Source organism: Andrographis paniculata, unplaced genomic scaffold (genome assembly GCF_009805555.1).
Source record: "Andrographis paniculata isolate CXL003 unplaced genomic scaffold, ASM980555v1 Contig21END, whole genome shotgun sequence".
NCBI classification, from domain to species: Eukaryota; Viridiplantae; Streptophyta; class Magnoliopsida; order Lamiales; family Acanthaceae; genus Andrographis; species Andrographis paniculata.
This window is the reverse complement of record NW_026137502.1, coordinates 2,614,338-2,633,513: the sequence shown is the minus strand read 5'-3', so window position 1 is coordinate 2,633,513 and position 19,176 is coordinate 2,614,338. Positions and strand designations below refer to the sequence as shown.

General features: G+C 32.4%; 3 protein-coding genes across 5 annotated transcripts; 1 reads left to right on the top strand and 2 right to left on the bottom strand.

Annotated features, from left to right (window-relative positions):
- Nucleotides 1-944: 944 nt before the first annotated feature.
- On the bottom strand, nucleotides 945-1,665 carry LOC127244818 (protein METHYLENE BLUE SENSITIVITY 1-like). The gene has a single exon (XM_051265330.1). The coding sequence runs from the start codon at nucleotides 1,495-1,497 to the stop codon at nucleotides 1,183-1,185; it is 315 nt and encodes a 104-aa protein (XP_051121287.1). The 5' UTR covers nucleotides 1,498-1,665; the 3' UTR covers nucleotides 945-1,182.
- A 1,951-nt stretch (nucleotides 1,666-3,616) lies between these two features.
- Nucleotides 3,617-11,151, bottom strand: LOC127244882 (GDT1-like protein 3). Its single transcript, XM_051265463.1, has 9 exons — nucleotides 10,815-11,151; nucleotides 10,672-10,728; nucleotides 10,213-10,350; nucleotides 9,864-9,962; nucleotides 9,625-9,697; nucleotides 7,165-7,250; nucleotides 5,970-6,053; nucleotides 5,316-5,375; nucleotides 3,617-4,095 (listed from the first exon to the last, which is right to left on the bottom strand). The coding sequence occupies exons 1-9, from the start codon at nucleotides 10,914-10,916 to the stop codon at nucleotides 3,907-3,909; spliced, it is 888 nt and encodes a 295-aa protein (XP_051121420.1). The 5' UTR covers nucleotides 10,917-11,151; the 3' UTR covers nucleotides 3,617-3,906.
- A 3,732-nt stretch (nucleotides 11,152-14,883) lies between these two features.
- LOC127244897 (probable protein phosphatase 2C 33) lies at nucleotides 14,884-19,176 on the top strand. Of its 3 annotated transcripts, none has more exons than XM_051265486.1 (7): nucleotides 14,884-15,229; nucleotides 15,699-16,099; nucleotides 16,747-17,136; nucleotides 17,213-17,330; nucleotides 17,459-17,682; nucleotides 17,762-18,173; nucleotides 18,782-19,176. In XM_051265486.1, exons 2-6 carry the CDS (start codon nucleotides 15,857-15,859, stop codon nucleotides 18,158-18,160), a joined length of 1,374 nt encoding a protein of 457 aa, XP_051121443.1. In that variant the 5' UTR covers nucleotides 14,884-15,229; nucleotides 15,699-15,856; the 3' UTR covers nucleotides 18,161-18,173; nucleotides 18,782-19,176. The 3 variants fall into 3 exon arrangements, with proteins under 3 accessions (XP_051121443.1, XP_051121444.1, XP_051121445.1); XM_051265487.1 differs by having other exon boundaries at nucleotides 15,677-16,099; XM_051265488.1 differs by lacking the exon at nucleotides 18,782-19,176 and adding an exon at nucleotides 18,590-18,769.

Sequence of the window (19,176 nt, the reverse complement as noted above, 5' to 3'; positions counted from 1 at the left end):
CGAAGAACACAACTACACCAGGAAAGGCAGCAACGAATAACACAAACTGTACAGCAGCAGACGACATAATTTTATGCTGTTAATACTTCATAGTATGATAGCAACCATAAGCTATTTTCTACAAACAGCCATGGCGACAAACTACAAGAAAGCAAAGATCAAAGTCCACTACACATTAACTTCTTTTACAACAACATCAACTTCCTGAATAAGACACCAAAAACCATTCAAACTACTTTATTTCCACAGGTAACTTGAAAGTCGGAATACACACATGGCTCGTGCATTTCGTCTAGTCGGCCTCAATGGGTTGACAAATTTCATAAGATACACCAACAGATGAGCAATAAACTTGGATCAAAAGGGAACCTTTCACAACAAGGCAAGAAATCAAATCTAACTCAGAAGCTTGTTTTGTTAGAAACACTTTATCATTGCATAGCAGAGAACAAAAATAAACAAATTAAGATAGAAAAAGCAACACTTCTAGTCATCTGCAATCATAAATTCACAACTAGGGAAGAGGCACATTTAGCAATACAAGCCAATTTCATATCACTTTAAGAATTAATCGAGTGCAAAATCTTCAGTAGCATTCTCACCCTTTCATAGGAGCCAACCAAATACATCTAGCTACACAAACCCATATCTTAAATCTACTTTCATATTCCACTATACTAAAACCTTCGAATTACATACTATTCCCCAATTTTGATTCCTATATATTCTTATCTTTATCAATCCAAAATTTGACATAAAAAGGCAGACAAGTTCCTTTAGAACATTGGCTATTTGTGGCAAAATCACCAAAAAATAATCTCTAAAAACTGATTCAAAATCTACACAAACTATCAACAACGCACCATGTTTCAGCATCCTTGCATCCTTTAGAATCAATCTAAAACAAGAGAAAACCATTAGCTCAAAACCACACAGGGAGTAGCTTACACAGACAAAGGCATAAAGTATCATTCAGTATCCAAAACAAAGAAAAACAGAGACATGCATTACACGTACACAAGCACTTGAGTGACAATATTATTGTCCATGTAGTAGCAACGAAACGATAGCCAACAGCGATATAATCATCTTCTTCTTCTTCAACTTAATTTGTTCGAAATTTACTATTAAAGAAGAAACACAAACAGAGGAACAGGAGCAGGAGCAGGAGCAGTTGGATTTTCACTTCTTGAGGCTGCCGCGGACGCCGGGCTTAGGCTTCGCCTGATCCGATCCGAGTGAGGAATGAAGGTTATTGAGCTTGGACTCGTCAAAGGGGATCTTCGGATGGCGAGCGTCGTGGTGGATCTGCATAGACTTGATATCAGGAGCAGTGATCTTGCAGAGCGGGCACTCGAGCTTGGCGTGGCCGCCCTTTTCATGGCCGGATCGATCCGCGAGGCCGGCCTTCCCTCCGCCTCTATTGGTGGTAGCAGCATCGACTTTGGCGGCGATTTCTTTGGCAGTGTGCTTCTTGGGTTTGGCCTTCCCGGTCATGGCGCCCAATCCAATCCAATCCAATCCTTGCTTCGAATGTTGCCCTAAATCCAGAAAGAATGAATGAATATAAAGCGGGGGAGGGGGAGGGGGATGGATGCGGCGACGGATACAGCGTGCCCTAGATCAGATTTTATCCCTACCATAACTCCGCATATTTTCTATTCCAAATTAATAGTGTAATAAAATACTAAAACAGAAGTCCGCGAATACTATGGGTGTGTTTCTTTGTCGCTTTATATCCAGTTTGAAATTTGAATAATAAAAAAATTTAATAAAAAATTGAAATAAAATAGTGATACGGTATGAATAGATGTTAGGTGATATTTTAAATATAAAATAATTTTTAATATAATATAAAAAATTAAAAAAAATATTTGACTTAATATTTTAAGGTAAAAAAATTGATAAATGGTGAAAATATGGGAAAATCCCCAAAAGAACACACCATAAACGAGGGAATGGATCAGCACAAAGCACAAATCAGAATATACTTATTTTTCTAACATACAGAGTATTAGTGAAAGTGTGTAAAATATTTTGACATTTTTTATCTTTGACTTTGTTGTACAAAGTAATTATATATATATTTATATTTTAGATAAAAATTAAAAATATTTTGGTATTAATATAATATAAATAACATATGAACTAAAAACGTGTATATATATATATATATATTTTCACACACAGAAATATAGCATACAGTGTAGACATAAAACATGTGAATTATGTTACAAATGCAACATACGGCATAGGACCAGACAACATTATAAAGATAAAATATATGATTTATGTTACCATAGTTCAAATATAGTATACGAAGGAATTGACAATATATAATATGTTCTGATACAATAATATTACAATTGATTTTACACCGCATGTGTCGTATTAAACGAAGACATATATCATTATCATATTTTATAGTTTATGTTAATTAAGACAATTCAACATTGTACTGATTTGTCAATTCAACACTCTAACCATCTCTAAATATTTAAAAAATTATAAATTAAAAAAGTTAAAATGAGATTAGAGTGTCTGAATATTTTCAAAAAAAAAAATAATAATAACATAAAATGTGAGGCGGACAAAAACGACAATGTAAACACGATAAATGAGACGAATGAAGTATATAATATACATGTGTGTGAGTCCGCTACTGTTTATATCATTCACTCATTTTCTATGACGTTGTTAGGTTTAAGGCTCCGGTGAGTTTTCCTTCCTCTTGATTTCGTGGAGACAAAGGAATTCTAATGAGCTCACGGCGAATGTGTTGTCGTCGTTCGCTGACTTTGTGAGATGTGTTTTTCTTATGATTTTTATCTCGTATAGTCGTATGCATTGATTTGGCGTATACAAATTGTTGTGGCTGATTCTGTATTGTTCGAATTGGTTTGTTTATGTTTAGGTTATACTAAGGGATGAGCCTCGTAATTTCTTAGTTTTTTAGTGATATATTAATATTATATGCATTATTTTGGATTGAAATTTTTTTGTTTAAATTTTATATTTAAATAGTATTTTAAGGAGTATAATAATTTATGAAAATATATTTATATTTTTTGAAAAAAAAACAAAGGTCAATAGTGAAATTGGGGAAATAAATTTTAATGCAACTAGTTTAATAAATATGCATATGTTCAACGCAATTATTTTGGAATGGCTTGCACTTTGGGGGGAAACAAAAAAATTCATAGTTGAATTTGTAGTTGAAGTTTAACCGATGAAATTTATTTAATTAATATTTATTTACAATATATAATATTATAACATAATTTTCTATAAATATTATTAAAAAAAACAATATATAATATCTATATTTTATTTACTCGCCAAAAAAATCAACGATTCAACATGAAAAATATCTAAATAAAAAACAAATTTATCCAACAAATCCAGTATAATATATAGTATATACTAAAATAAATTTAATGTATCAAGTATTATGTTGTAATTTTTTAATAATACAAATAAATAATATATATATACATAATTAATATAAATAAATTACATAAAAAAACAAAATCCCTTTGGATCTATTTTTGACTGTAATGTAACTTCCTGTAGTTAGCACAAAAACATAAGCAACTCATATTGTCTTCCACAAAGATTTAAATCAAATTGCAGATTCATTTCTAAAATCGAAAGGACAGTGCAACCAATTCCAGGAATATCCACTCTTATATCAAACAGAAACATAAGCACAAACACAATAAGAATGTCGATTCATTTTCCTGACTGTTAGTTCATATAATCATCCGTAATCAGCAGACATTAAATTTCTATATATTGTTATTTCTTGGCAAATGAACTACTAACCATTTTGCAGCACATTTCCTCGGGAGCACGTGGAGTAGAATGGATGATCATGTGTCAGTGTCATTCCAAAACTTTTCGAAATCATAGTGGAGGATAGAAGTATGAAGACAAAGAAAACCCGAGGAAGAGAAACCCGCCTATCATTGCAACTGTACGCTGGGAGATCTTTGACGCCAATATGCTTCCACCGATGACAGCTAAAGATGTGCAGATGGTGTGGCCGATGCTGGCCCCTACTGCAACTCCAACGGCGTTCTTGTGTGTTGCTAGCTGTGGATGAGGGAGTACGTATTTTGTTAAATAAACAAGAATATCGATGCCTATTGTTGTGACAATTCAAAACTGAGAAACGTAGCAATGCGGGGATGCCAGTTCATGTTCTTCGTAGGAAATATGAGGGCAATTATGTTGTTAAAGCAATCGACATCTAAATAGCCTACAGACAGTTCAAGCAATTTATCAATCTCTTGTCCATGTACTAAGGATTTCATCTATAAAAAGAATAAGATGCAAACCAGCCATGGATGTTCGAACAGATTGTAGGAATGAAATAATATTAAGTGAAACCAAGGCCAAATTAACTATGAAACATTTTTCTTATCTTACTAATGCATAAGTTGAAAAACCATTAGATCCAGTTTGGTTAAAGGAATTTGAGTTAGAAAGGTACTTCAAATGGCTTAATCAAATTCATTGTACGATGGATTTCAAATCTCCAAAGTTAACTTTGGATTTCAAATACATCTCCTTTAGTATTTCAAGGGTGTGTTTGCATATAAAATTTTACCAAATTTCTACTATTCACTAAAACAATTTCACAAATCCAACACCTATTTTTCACTTTTTATATTATACTAAAAATTAATTTTACATTCAAAACATCTCATTATCACCTATTTATAACGCATTATACAACTATTCAAATTCAATTTTTTTTTACTATTCAAATCTCAAATCAAAATCCAAACACCCAAACAAACACACCCCAAGTATTGTATCACTTCAAATACTTGTTACAACCAAACAATGAGTTTGATTTATAAGGTATTTCAAATTATAGATAGTTCAAATTCAATTATTTAAAATCCACTCTCAAATTCAAATCCATCCATTAAATTCATTGGTTTCATTTCGCAATGCGATGGAATATCCAAGGTTAGCCGTGGATTTTAAATCTATCATCATTAATATTACAAATACTCTTTACATTGTGTCACTTAAAAAAATTTTAATCATGAAGTATTTCAAATCCGAAATAACTCAAATCCATTCATTTGAAATCCACCTTCAAATCCAAATACATCCAACCACCGGGACCTTAGGGAATTTCTCAAGCCTATATTAATTTCAAGAGAATCCAGGCACAGAGCTTACTAATAGATTTTCAAAAGGTTAGAGATGAGAAAGAATAACCACCTGGAGAATCCAGGTTATATTAAATTTGATGCATGATATGCTATAGAATGCAATATATATTATTTGAATCTTACAGCAATTGTGGCTATCTGGCTACGATCTCCCCACTCCGCTAAAAACGTCAATATGAAAGACTGCAAACATGGAACATTGCAGGGAAAGAGGATTAGTCATTTGCACTACAATGCCCTGATAGATAGGCAATAAAATAAGTAAATAAAAGAAACTAATAATATTTGACATTGGCATGTGCACAAGTTCTATCATTTTTTCATAATTTGAAACAAAGAATTAAAAACACAACGACCTTGCATATTAAATATCAAAACTTAACAAGTACATCATAAAAGTATTTTAAAATAACCAGAAAATAAAACATAAACAATTCAAAGATTAACTAGGCATAATATTAAATATCAAGAATTAATACTACCTCCGTCCCAAAACATTTGCTATTATTTCTAATTTGGAATGTCAGAAAACTTTGCAACCTTCATTATTTAGACATAAGTTTTCCTCTTTTACCCTTTTAATTAAATTATATAATCATTCCAAACAAAATGTAGGGGCAAAATTGTTGGAAAATTATCAAGATTAAACTACCTAGCAAACCACACCAAAAGTAAAATAAGCAAAGTTTCAGGAAGGAGGGAATATATCATTCAAAAGATGCTATTTTCTTATCACTATGACAAAAATTTCCTAAGGTACAAAAAGTAAAAGAACACCTCTAAATAGATTGGAGTACAAAATCTAGAAAAGAAACGTCGTAGCGCTGTTTTCCCTTGTCCAGATTCAAGCTTCTCTTGTACCTGTAACATTCAAAATAAGATGCCTCAGTTCAACACAGTTCAACATATATAACACAGAAAGTGGGGACTACCTATAATCACACCCATTCAAGAATTATTGATTATCCTTGATTAAAGTATTAGTACAGCAGGCCTTAACTTATAGAGTTTGATAACTTAAAGTAAACAAGTGATTACTTCCGATAAAATACCACTCCCTCCATCCTCTAACAATAGATACATTTACTGTTTACACGTTGATTAAGAAATAATAGTATTTTATATATTATAGAAGGCGTTTAAGTGTGAAAAGACTAAAATACCCTTACATTTTAAGAGTCACACCTAACTAACAAAGAATGTGTGTTGAAAAGATTATTTCAGTACTCTTATGTTAAATGATAGAATATTTTATTAATATTGTGAGGCCTACACTTCGTAAATAAATAAACATTATTATTGTTAGTGAATGTCCTAAATAGCAAAATGTATCTATTATTAGTGGACTGAGGGAGAGTATCCAACATAATCACTCAAAATAAACACAACATTAGAATACAAGTAATGTCTAGACATATGATGTATTAATCTGTTTGGCACCAATGTTAGATACACATTTGACACTGTGCAAGTAATTAGGAGTTAATTAAATATAGGCACAGGCAAGAAGCTTATTCTAGGAACAACTTTCATATAACTGCTGGGAAACTACTAATAGAAAAAACATGACAGATCATATAGCCCAGGAAGACATATTTACGTGGCAGGAAGCTTATGAAACTTAAAATCATGTCAAATGTTAGCCATTGCAGTGTTCTCTGCTTGTGTCAGTGAGAAGCGGAGAGAATATGAAAAGATTCCGAAAACAGCATTTTCTAGCCAGTAATGGAATAGTGACAATCAAAGTAAGAGATATAAGATATTATTAGATGATGATGTTTGTAAAGCATTTTAAGCTACTTCTTGACATGATAGCATGACTTCCATCATCATTTCACATGTTTACCATGCATGCACCTTCAAAAATCAAGCTCAGAACTGTATTTCAAACATGAAAGGGAATGAGAATTGTCTTCAAGGATGATAAAAAACAAATCAGCATATTCAAAATCATTTTCAAAATGAAACATACCTCTTCCATTTCTTTCTTCTGAGAACCTTTTGGATCTGATCTCCATGCAATGTAGAGCAGTCGAAGTCCAAAAAACGCATATAGAACTGCAGAGGGTATTCATTACAGATTTATAAACAAATTAAATTCTAAAAGTTTAGGTTAATCTCCCACTATTCTAAGATGCACATCTGACTCCATAAAATGGCTATAGCTAAGGACTCACACCACCTGAAACCAAACCTGATACTTGCTAACGCTCACACAGGTAACATGGAAGAAACAAACATGTGTGGATTCACTTTCTTCACTTTTGAAAGCTAAAGTTGAATTATATTCAATGAACCAAAATATATTTGAACACAGGTGATATGGCAATTGAACTATGGCATGGTAGCTTGAAGAATGCTGCATTACTACACTAGATGCAGTTAGCTGTTAGGCCTGCAGTTACTGACATGCAGTTGAAATTATGCTTAAGGGTTGAATTTGTAACCATATAGAGATAAAAAGGCACCCTTGGTCATTCCCAGCAACTCACTTCTTTCTTCTTTCTCCAATTCTTCCATCCCAACTATGAGATACATTCTTATCAACACTTATGTGAGCATCCCTGCTATTTCAGACCTGATTATGCTGCTACCTGGACCCATTACCAAGACCAAATTCGTAAATTCCAAATAGCAGTCACCATCCAAGCCAAGAAATTCATGGAATCTACAGTGGAAGAAGAAGCTTCTACCGATAGCCCAATGACATACATTCAGCTACATCAGTGAGTTTTCCAACTCTCCGGATAGTAATTGAATCATATAGGGTCCCAAGCTTTTCGTGGAACCTAATCAAATAAACAACCCTATTTGTTCTAATCTTAATTTAATTTCGTTTGTGTTTTCTTACGTTGAAGCACTGAAATCAGCTTGATAAAATTCAATTTCAATTCCAAAATAATTAAAAGGTACTGTAGTGACTGTCGATGCCACTTGTCACAAACTCACTTATCACTACAATATTGCGGATGGCAAAGTCACAGAGCTTCTTTGAATCAATTTTGTCCTGACATTTCCTATCTCATCATCATGGTATCCTAATTCCTTTTGTCACCATGCACCACTCAGTATGAAGGATGGTTTTATTTGTATGCTAAGGTCACAGGGCCCTGAGATAGAAACTATAAGAGACCTCATCAACAGAAGACCCATGAGTTGTAGAGGCTTCAACCCAACCTAAGAGTTCCAAACTAGTCCAACTAGCCCATGCTCATCCAACGAGACCCAATTTGAGAAGACCAAGTAAACTAGTTAAGACCCACATCTTTGGTGATTACAAGATGTTTAAATGTGCCATTAGCGGTGAAAGATGCTACTTCTCAACAGTAGCCCCACCAAGAAATCTTCCCAAGAAAGAATTTTGAGACATAACTCCATGAGAGAAGCATGAAGGCCACTACCAAGAGCTCCTTTAATCCAAGAAGATTGCAACATAACGCTTAGTGGAACTAGTGGGCAATAACCAAGGTCTTGAATGGGTAGTTGCTGGTACATACGATGGATGAATTGAAAAAGAAATAGGAATTCTTCACACACAGCATCTCTGCACCCATCCTCATTTTTCCTTAGCCTTACATTATGTATTATCCTTTTTTATACATTTTTACCTTTACTTCCCTATTTCATGCAATTTCACCATATATTTACAGAATTTCCTTTTACATTCTAACCCTTAAATTATGCCTTCAATTATTTTAATTTCCATACCTTATACTTCTAAATTCATCTTCTATTCTCAGGAGCTTAGTGTAATCTTCCAGGAACCTACAGCCAAGAAGCCATATCCCCTTCCTGGCACAACCCTTTGAGTTGGGTGCAATTTGGGATATACTCCTGAGGTCTTAGAAATTCTGGCCAACAAGTACTAAATATAACATGAAAAGTGTTTGTTTTTGCTATGAAATGCAAAAAGGGAAGGGAGGAGATAATCTTCACTAGAAGATTATTATTTACAATGTAATTACATAAGTATATATAGGCATTCACCTGTTGGAAAAACAGACTAAGTTGGAGACACAGGGACAGGGAAGACAAAATGAAAAGGCGCAAATCAAACATAATACTGATTCTGACACTAATTCTAACAGTAATTACTATTTATCTAACAGTTTTATAGGCCGTACGATTAATCCCTGAAAACAAAACAGTAGTTCATGAATCTTAAAAACGTCTCCATACTTTTAGTTCTATGCTTGACATTATTTCAAGCTTGACCCCAGATAAAGGTTAAATATTTAAACACAAAAACACATGCATGAAAGAACTTGGATCACATTGTTCAAAGAAAAGGCATTTAATTGCACAAAAATGTTTAATCCACCATGAAATTATTTTTCTTAAACAAATGGAGACTATTATCTATCAGACCCCACACTAACCCAAGCAAAATATTCTTGATTCATATTTCATTCCGAAGTATTGAAACACAAACCTGTAGCTGCACTATTGGTATGTTTTCTTGATATCAAGTTTGGCACAATTCTCCCAAGACCAGTTGAAAGTATCTGCAAGACATGTGCAAGGAGTTAACTCTCATTTTCACTCATCGTAAAGTAGTCTAGTGAAGCTAAAATCATAGTAAAAGAAGTGTAAGTCAAAAATGCAACAGAAGCTTTAGTAAGAAATAACATAAATACACGTATCTAGGAAAAGAAAAGGACATTGACTTACTGTCATCACAAACAAGGCACTGAGAGCACCAGAAAGAACAATAGACTTGGGGTGCCGCATTGCCATGAGAGCTGCTATTATAAAAGTTTCATCTCCAATCTAGAAGCATAGAACTGTTGTTATGTAATCAACAAAAATGAATAGTACAAGAAATTGCCGTTTTCCTCCGAAAAAATAAAATAAAATAAAATTGTAGGGCATTACAATAAATTAGGTCATTTGTAATTTTACAGTTTCTTAATGAAAAAAGGTAGAGCAGTCGTAAATTCAAATGACACTACCCTGCTACACTAGAACAAAAATTATTAACAGAAAACATCTGGCATACAATACAAAATAAATTACTCACCTCACTGACAAGAATCATAGATAAACTAGCAATGAAAGCATCGAAGACCCCGAGACCAGATTCAACATTAACACCAAGACTTATGGCATCAGGATCATTATCTTCTTTGACAACTGTCTTAATTTTGTCCACAATTATCTGTCAAAAGATCAATGCGATATCATCAAATTACAAAAATCATCTGTTATTCTGTCTGCACCACAGTAAGAAGTGTAAAAGAACATAAATTCTAACAGATCATGCTAATTTCAACAAATCAGAGCCCACAAACACCACTGCACAATCAAATTAACTTTCACAAGAGAACATATAAAAATTTGACAAATTCCAACTCTAACTACTAACAAAACCTGCAGTCAAATGCAATAAAAAAAAAAAAAAAAAAAAAAAGAAAAAAGAAAAAAATCGAAGCAGCTCTCAACTCAACAAAATGAACTCGAAGACTGGGAGCAACCTGACCTTACTACGCCGACCCAGATCCACGATCCCGTCACTTGACATGAGCCCTCCATTTTCCTACCCACGCAGATGAAAATTCAGATCGCCTGTAACTACAAACTCAGCAAATTACAGTAGATCAAATCCTCGGAAAACAGAAGTACCTCGGCGTAAATTCCAGGCAGGTCGGAAACAATAAAGAGCATAAACAAGAGGAAAAGGCAGCCATTCCGAAATGGGCACGACGGGAAAATTGAACTGCCCATGTCCTGCTCCGCTTTCCTGCGGATTAGATGTCGATTCTGGGGAATTTTGGGGGTTAAATTTAAAAAAATCTAAGGAGGGATCAGATCCAGAATCGGGGGGATTGGGGATCGGAATCTGCCTACCCTAGTGGGTAGAAAGTTTTCCTCTAATTTATAAATTTGCAGCCGAAAAAAGTTGTCCCAAAATGCTTCATCCTGACGTCGAGTTTGAGATCAATTTGGGCATTTGAATTTATCTATTAATCAACTACAAAAAAGATATGTTCACGCGGTTGTTTGCTTGCCTCTTCGGACGTACTGCACACATGTTTTAGCGTCGGTCAAATTCCGATTTTAATTTTAAAATGTTCTTCTCCTAATTATTATTATTATTATTATTATTATTATTATTTTAAAATAAATTATATAATATCTTTCTGTATTTTTAGTAAAACTGCATAAAATATTGTTGTTAATATAAAATTTGCACGAAATTGTCCAAATTGATATTTGGTTTTAAATAAAGAAAAGTGTTAAAATATTTTAAATAATTTTTTTAATAAAATAAATAAAAATAATAATTGATTAATTACTCCTTCCGTTCCACATAATTTGTTTCTATTTTTTCGTCCGTTTCACATAACTTGTCATTTCTATTTTTTGAAATATAATGATGCACTTTAATCGTATTTTAAATTTTAATTTTTTTTAATTTTAATTAAACTATTTACTTATTTTAATCTTAATCTATAATTATTTTTACTAAATAATTATTATTTTTGCTAATACACTTCCTAATTACTTACTAATTATACTTTACCTAGATTCACGTGTCTACGGTAATACACATATTACATGGGATTGAGGGAGCATTTATTTTTATAATTTTTATAAAAATCAAATAACAATCTGTTTTAAAAACTATAAAATGAATGATTAATAAATTATTCATTTATTTATTTTATTCATAAAAGTTATTTAAGATATTATATGTTTTTATTTATATTAAACTTACTTAATTTAGATCTTTATTTAGAATCAAATGTCAGGTTTGGATAAGCAATATGTTTTCTGCAAATTTTACATTAACACAATGGGTTTCACGCAATAAATAAAATACATATAGTATTTTGTACATTTTTACTAAAATACAATAAGGTTTTATATAATTTACTCTTATTTTTATTACTATTACTTCTATTTAGGAGTTGGCAAACAAATCGAATCGAATTGTCAAACCACTGAACTAGGAACGAACCAAAATTTTGGTTAATTGAGCAAATTCGTTTCGAATCGAATACAAATACTACATATTTGATGTTTGTTCGGTCGGTTCAATTTTGATTTTTGATAATTTATTTTAAAATTTATATCAATAAGTATAGACTCGATTTCGGTTTGAATATTTGAAATATTTCCAAATATTTTTTTATTTAATTAGAATTTTAATGTATTTTTTCGGTTTGAGTTATTTGCACATATTTTCAGTTCGAGTTATTTGAATATATTTTCGGTTCGAATTAGGTTCGCAATTTCGGGTATTTGTTGAGTTCGGTTATATGAAATACCAATATATTTGCAAATAATCTAACCGTGTATGCCGCTACTTCTATTTATCAATTTCGTGTTTACCTATGAGATTTTAATTTTAAATAGTAAAATTTTAAATTTAAATAATTATTCGATGCGATATAAATATATATTAATATATATTTTGAATGTAAAATTAAATTTTAGTTTGACATAATTTAAAAAAAAATTAAATATTTAATTTGATATTTTTTAGATAAACAAATAAGAATAGTGAAATCAAATATAAAATTTTACAAGTAAACATACATATCTAGGGTTTGTTTGGGTTTTGTTTTTTCAATATTTTTTATTACATAATTTCCAATATATATTTTATCATCTCACAAAAGTAAATATTCAATTTAAAATAAATATCATGTTATATTACCGACACTATTATAGAAGGAACGTAAAATGTATATTATAGTTTTCCCTAGTGGATAATAGGACTTGCTTGTTTGGAATTTGGATGTGATAATAAAGATTTTGAATTATAAAGTTGTATGAACTCTTTCAAATTAAAAATATCAAATTTTATTTTAATAAAAATTATTATATAGTAATATTAAAATACTTAAATTGCAAATATATTATTTTTCAATGCATAATTACTTTATTTATAAAATTAAACAGCAAAAATATCAAAAATTACATTTATACCAATTAATAAAATATTAGCATTATTTTTTAATTTAATACTCTCTCCATCCCAATATAATACTTCTATTTATTATTTTTATCTGTTCCAAAACAATACTTTCATTTTCATAAATAATCATGTCACTATAAAACTATCATTATTTTTTTTATTATTACATAATTGTCACTACTTTTTACACTAGTACACTCACAAAGACAAAAAAAAATCTTTTACCTGTAATTTTTATCCACAACTAATATAATATTAATATTTTTTAAATCTTATGTCTATAGTTTTGATACGGAAGAACTATAAAATATCAATGTACGGATATTTGAAAAGAAAAATATACCCTCTTCATCCAACACGTATGCATATATGACTATTTTGCTTTTTTAGTCTATTCTATTAATTTTCACATATGATGACCCTTTTTATTTATTTTTGGTAAATTTAGCAATTTTAAATGTATTTAACAAATAGTAGTATAAATTAATTTAATTAAATTTAAAATTTATACTCATCAAACATTCAAAACTTTTTTTATCTTTACTCAATAAATAAATATTTATTTATATTTAAAATTCACTATTTTTTATAAAAATTGTTAATATTATGTTTTTATTTATTTATATTATATAAATATTTGTTTTTTAAAAAATAATATTATTTATTTTATTGAAATATAATATTTAAAATCTTTTTAAAAAAATTTAATTATATGCTAGTTTTTATTTTAAAAATAATAACAATATTATTCATATAATTATATTATTTAAATTATTGAATTAGACTATTAAAAATCCTATGGTGTATTTACATGTGGAATTTTTGTTTTAATTTTACTATTCTAATTTTTTTCTCACAAAAATATCAAATCAAGTACTTATTTTTTATTTATTATATTATAGTAAAATTTCACATCAATACATATTTATTTTTTTATTTTATATTTAAAACACCACGTCAATACATATTTATATTACATTAAACAATTCTTACAATTCGCACAAATAGACAGTCTATATTCCTAAACAAATGAATAAATGTGTGTTTTTTCAACCCCAATTTTAGGATTTTTACTGTGCAATAAAAATCCTAAAATTGGGGTTGAAAAAACAAAGTAAAAATCCTAAATTTGGGGTTGAAAAAACACACCTTTATTCATTTGTTTATGAAGAGTCCGCATAGTAAAAATCCTAAAATTGGGGTTGTTGTCGTCGGACGGCATGTTTAGAGTTTAGGGTTTAAGGTAAAAAAATATATACAGTATATATGTAATTTTATAAATAATAAAATTTTATATAATATAAGTAAAAAAAAAAAAATTTAATATATATATTGGGTATAAAATAAAATCATAAGTAAATCATACAATATAAATTTTAGCAATTAAATTTAATATATTTATATTATTTATTTATTATCCATCAAATCAATAATATCAAAATTTTTCAAACTCCAACCAAATCTAAATACAAAAAAAATATCAAAATTTAAATTCATCTCAAAATTCAAATAAATCAAATCAAACCCAAATTTTTTCAAAACCACGCAAAGAAACACACCTTAAATATTAGTGGATGAGTAATAAATATTAAAATTTTTATAAAATTGAATACAAAAACAAGAAAATGACTGACAGCATATGGTCAGTAGTGTGGTGCGCACGGGCTCCGTCAGTGGCTCATCCCGACCATATAATAATAATAAATTCATAATAAAATAATAATAATATTAATATTAAATCTTCTCCCTATACGGTACATACATACGTTTGCGTTGAAAACAACGGCGTGGATTCCAGTGGCCGAGGCTTCTCTCTCTCTCTCTCTCTCTCTCGTTTCCGCAATTTAAAGTCTTCTCGGCGGCTTTTTGCCGATCCCAACTTTCTCACTGCGCCTTTTTTCCTTCCAATCTTCTTTCTTTCTGCCTTTGTTACTGAATTCAGCGGTTGCTATTTGCTATTTGGTTTCCTTCGGCGTTTCCGATCACTGCGACTCTTTGTTTTGGGTATACGCGCTTGCCACCGGTGTTCGATTGTTCTTCGGATTTTTGGCGAGGCGCGAACGGACTCTTGGCGGTGGGTTTGGTGGAATTGGGATTCGGGATTATTTCTAAGGTTTGTGATGAGTGGCCGTGTGAATTTACCTTTTATTGATCTTCGGTTTTTGGTTGACGTTTTCTTATGTTCGGCGTGAATTTGTGGAGAATGGTTATTTGCTTATTGTGGTTTATGGAAAGAGAATGGATTGTTCCGTAGATCTGCTATTTTTGGGTTCGTGGTGGTCACTATATTAGGTTATGGGAAATCATTACAAGTTATACTGTAGAATACGGAAATACTGGAGAGCGTAGGTATATTATGCATCAAATTTTTTAGCAATAATCGTCTTTTCCCTGCTCGTCATTATTATGATTTTTTAGTTTTTGCTTTACAGTTCCATTTTTAGGATGGGAGTGGTAGAGTAGTTATTTCCATCAATCTGCTGAGAGTAGAATGGTTATAAAGTGTCCCTGATGATGTAAATTGAATTGTTTGAAAAATCATTGTATATGTTACATGCAGTTGTACTTTCCTTGGAACTCAGGTTAGCATCTTTGTGAAGTGGATAATTTGGTTTTCGAATTCCAACTTCTCAAGGGGATTTCTATTTGGTCTGTCGTGACGGCTGCCAATAGCGAAACTCGTTGGTGTAATTGGGTGGCTGGTCTGGATTGCATACTGAACATTATCAGGGCCCTAAGGATGGGGTCCTGCTTGTCCAGTGAAAGCAGGAGCCCTTTACCCCGTTCTCCAATGGGGATTAGGAAGACAAAGAGCTTGAAAAGGAGGCCGAAGTCGCAGGGGTTATCATACGACCTTAGGAAGGAGGAGCTGCTGCACAGAACAGTTGGGCGGATGTTCTTGAATGGTTCCAGCGACATTGCTTCACTCTTTACTCAGAAAGGCAAAAAGGGAATCAATCAGGATGCTATGATTGTTTGGGAGGTTAACTCTCGTCTTCCTTGTTAGTTCTTTATCTATGTTTGTGGTCTATTATAATGAATGAAATCGTTAATTTGAATTAATTTTTAGTCTATTGTGTTTCAGGGTTGTGTATTTTTGGACTGCAGGCTTGCTTTTGAATTTATTAAATTTTCAACTTGTATTGCATGATGTTCTGCTTTAGAACTTTGAATTGTTTGCTTATTAAAGGCTTGAGCAAACTCTAGGCAATCTAATACTGGTGAGTTCTATGATTCGTAAATGTTGCATTTTACTGGTTGAATTTGCTCTATAGAAGGTTCCATTATGAATTGGGAATTAGTCTCTCTCTAATCTTAGATGAAATTTAAGTGAATTTGTAAAAAATTTTGGAAAACAAGGGGATGGGGGCTGATGCCTACCCAGTGCCAAAAGGTTAAGGAAGTTGGCGAGCTAATGACATTGACAGGGAGTCGGTGATTGAAGCCTGCTAGTGGATAACGGCTATAACTATAATTATTGTGCCTTTGGATTCTCACCTATTTTTGTGTTACTCGAGCTGATGTCTTTGGTTTTTTGTGTTTTTCTGTGTAATTTTTGCTTGATGATTAGAAAATGTGGTTTTCAGCAACCTATTCCACTCACAGATTCTGTTTGAAAAAAATATGCAGAACTTTGCTTCTAGAGAAGACACAGTCTTTTGTGGGGTTTTTGATGGCCATGGTCCTTACGGGCATATGGTGGCAAAGCGAGTTAGGGACTCACTTCCTCTGAAACTTAGTACCCACTGGGAAGCGAATATAAAAAGTGACGAGATTCTTCGGGATGTTAGTTTAAATTCTACTGGAAGCGTGTGGGCAGATGACTCTTCATTCCAATCAACTGATGAGGAATCTAGGCCTTCCATTGACTCTAAAGAAATAGGAAAGCATCCAGAGGTCTTTCACACATTGAAAGAGTCTTTTCTGAAGGCGTTTAAAGTTATGGACAGGGAGTTGAGGATGTATGCAAATATCGATTGCTTCTGCAGTGGAACAACAGCTGTGACCATAGTGAAGCAGGTAATGTCACCAAGTTTATGAGGCGTGCCACTAAAAACGACAATGTCCTAATACACCTTGGTTTTCTTTTCTACAGGGCCAGGATCTTGTAATTGGAAATGTTGGGGATTCGAGAGCTGTTTTAGGTACAAGGGATGAAAATAATTCACTCGTGGCCATCCAGCTGACAGTCGATTTGAAACCTAACCTTCCTGGTATAGGCACCACTATAAATTGAAACAATTACGACTAAGAATATCTTCTTTGTTCCTACCACCAATGTTAGATGTTTTCTGAATATCATTCTGTATAATGGTTATTAAATGTTTCTTGGCACTTCCAGCCGAAGCAGAAAGAATAAGAAATTGTAAAGGACGTGTTTTCGCACTTCAAGAAGAACCGGAGGTTGCAAGGGTATGGCTGCCAAACAACGATGCACCCGGCCTAGCAATGGCCCGGGCATTTGGTGATTTCTGTCTCAAGGACTTTGGTCTGATTTCTGTGCCAGAAATTTCGCACAGACGCCTCACTGACAAGGATGAGTTTGTTGTGTTAGCAACAGATGGGGTATGAGAACAAGACCTTATTTTCTTCGATTACATTCCAAAACATTTTCACGGAGCTTAATGTAATATCATTCTTGCAGATATGGGATGTATTGTCGAACAAGGAAGTGGTGGACACCGTAGCTTCTTGCTCCATACGCTCTAATGCAGCACGAACAGTCGTGCATTCAGCAGTTAGGGCATGGAGATACAAGTACCCGACTTCAAAGGTCGATGACTGCGCAGTGGTTTGCCTTTTCCTAGATTCAAACGAATCAACTTCTTCCATAGCCAAATCTAGTGCTCAAACCGAGCACGATAATGTCTCGACAAAAAACGAAGCTTTAGATGGCGATCAAATGAATGTCGAGTTCGGACAAGAGTGGCGCGCACTTGAAGGCGTATCGAGGGTGAACACAATGTTGAGCATGCCAAGGTTAGAACCCGAGAAAGAAGATATAAAAGCAGCTGCTGCAGTTGAGATCAAGGCTCGGAAATGACTGCTTACTAAATGTATGGCTTCGCTTCACATCCCTTTCTTATTTATAGTTGGTTAAATTGCACAAAATCCAACTGTGGTTTCATGAAATTGCGCTAAATCCCCTATACTTCTAAAATTGCGTCAAACACTCTCGTGGTTTCATAAACTCTACGTCTAACCCCCTCGGCGGTCTTTATTTAACGATATTTGACCTAAATGCGCAAAAACTGCGAATAAATTTTAAAATTTCAATGTATAAAACCCCTAAAATTACAGATATATTCATTTTTCTTATATTTAGCCTCAAAATATAGTAAACATTACTAAGTTATTTTTCTCAAGTTTTAAGAATTTATTTTTACTATTTTTTTAAGGCTAAATATAAGAAAAATGAATATATTTATAATTTTAGGGATTTAGAAATTGAGATTCTAAAATTTATTCGCAGTTTGGCGTATTTAGGTCAAATAAACCGCCGAGGGAGTTAGACGCAGAGTTTATGAAACCACGAGGGAGTTTGACGTAGTTTTAGAAGTATAAGGGATTTGGCTCAACTTGATGAAACCACGGGTAAATTTTGTGCAATTTAGCATTTATAGTTAATTTACCTATAAGCCACACGTTTTTTTCATGTATGTAGGGCTTCTACCCCACGCAAATGGGGACAAATAAAAAATATATCTTGGAAAAGCCATTAGAGTAATTGTGTGTTTGCTTTTATTATCATGGACCGGAGATGGAGATGGAGACGGAGATGGACCACCCCGACTAATATTAGTACGGCCGGGAATCATTTATATATCTTCTTCTCTCTCAATAGATATGGATTTTTGCAGCAGGTGCATTTCCTACTCTCCAGTCTTGATCTTGTTTATTTTGTGTTTTGATTGTTTCTCTGCTTGTTCGGTCCCCTAAACTGGATTTTGTGTGATCTGTGTTTAAAAACAAACTAGTAATAATGATAATATAATTGTGGCAATGCATGTATGTGATTTCAATTTGGAGCTGAATAATTGTTTGATGGAGACTTGTTTA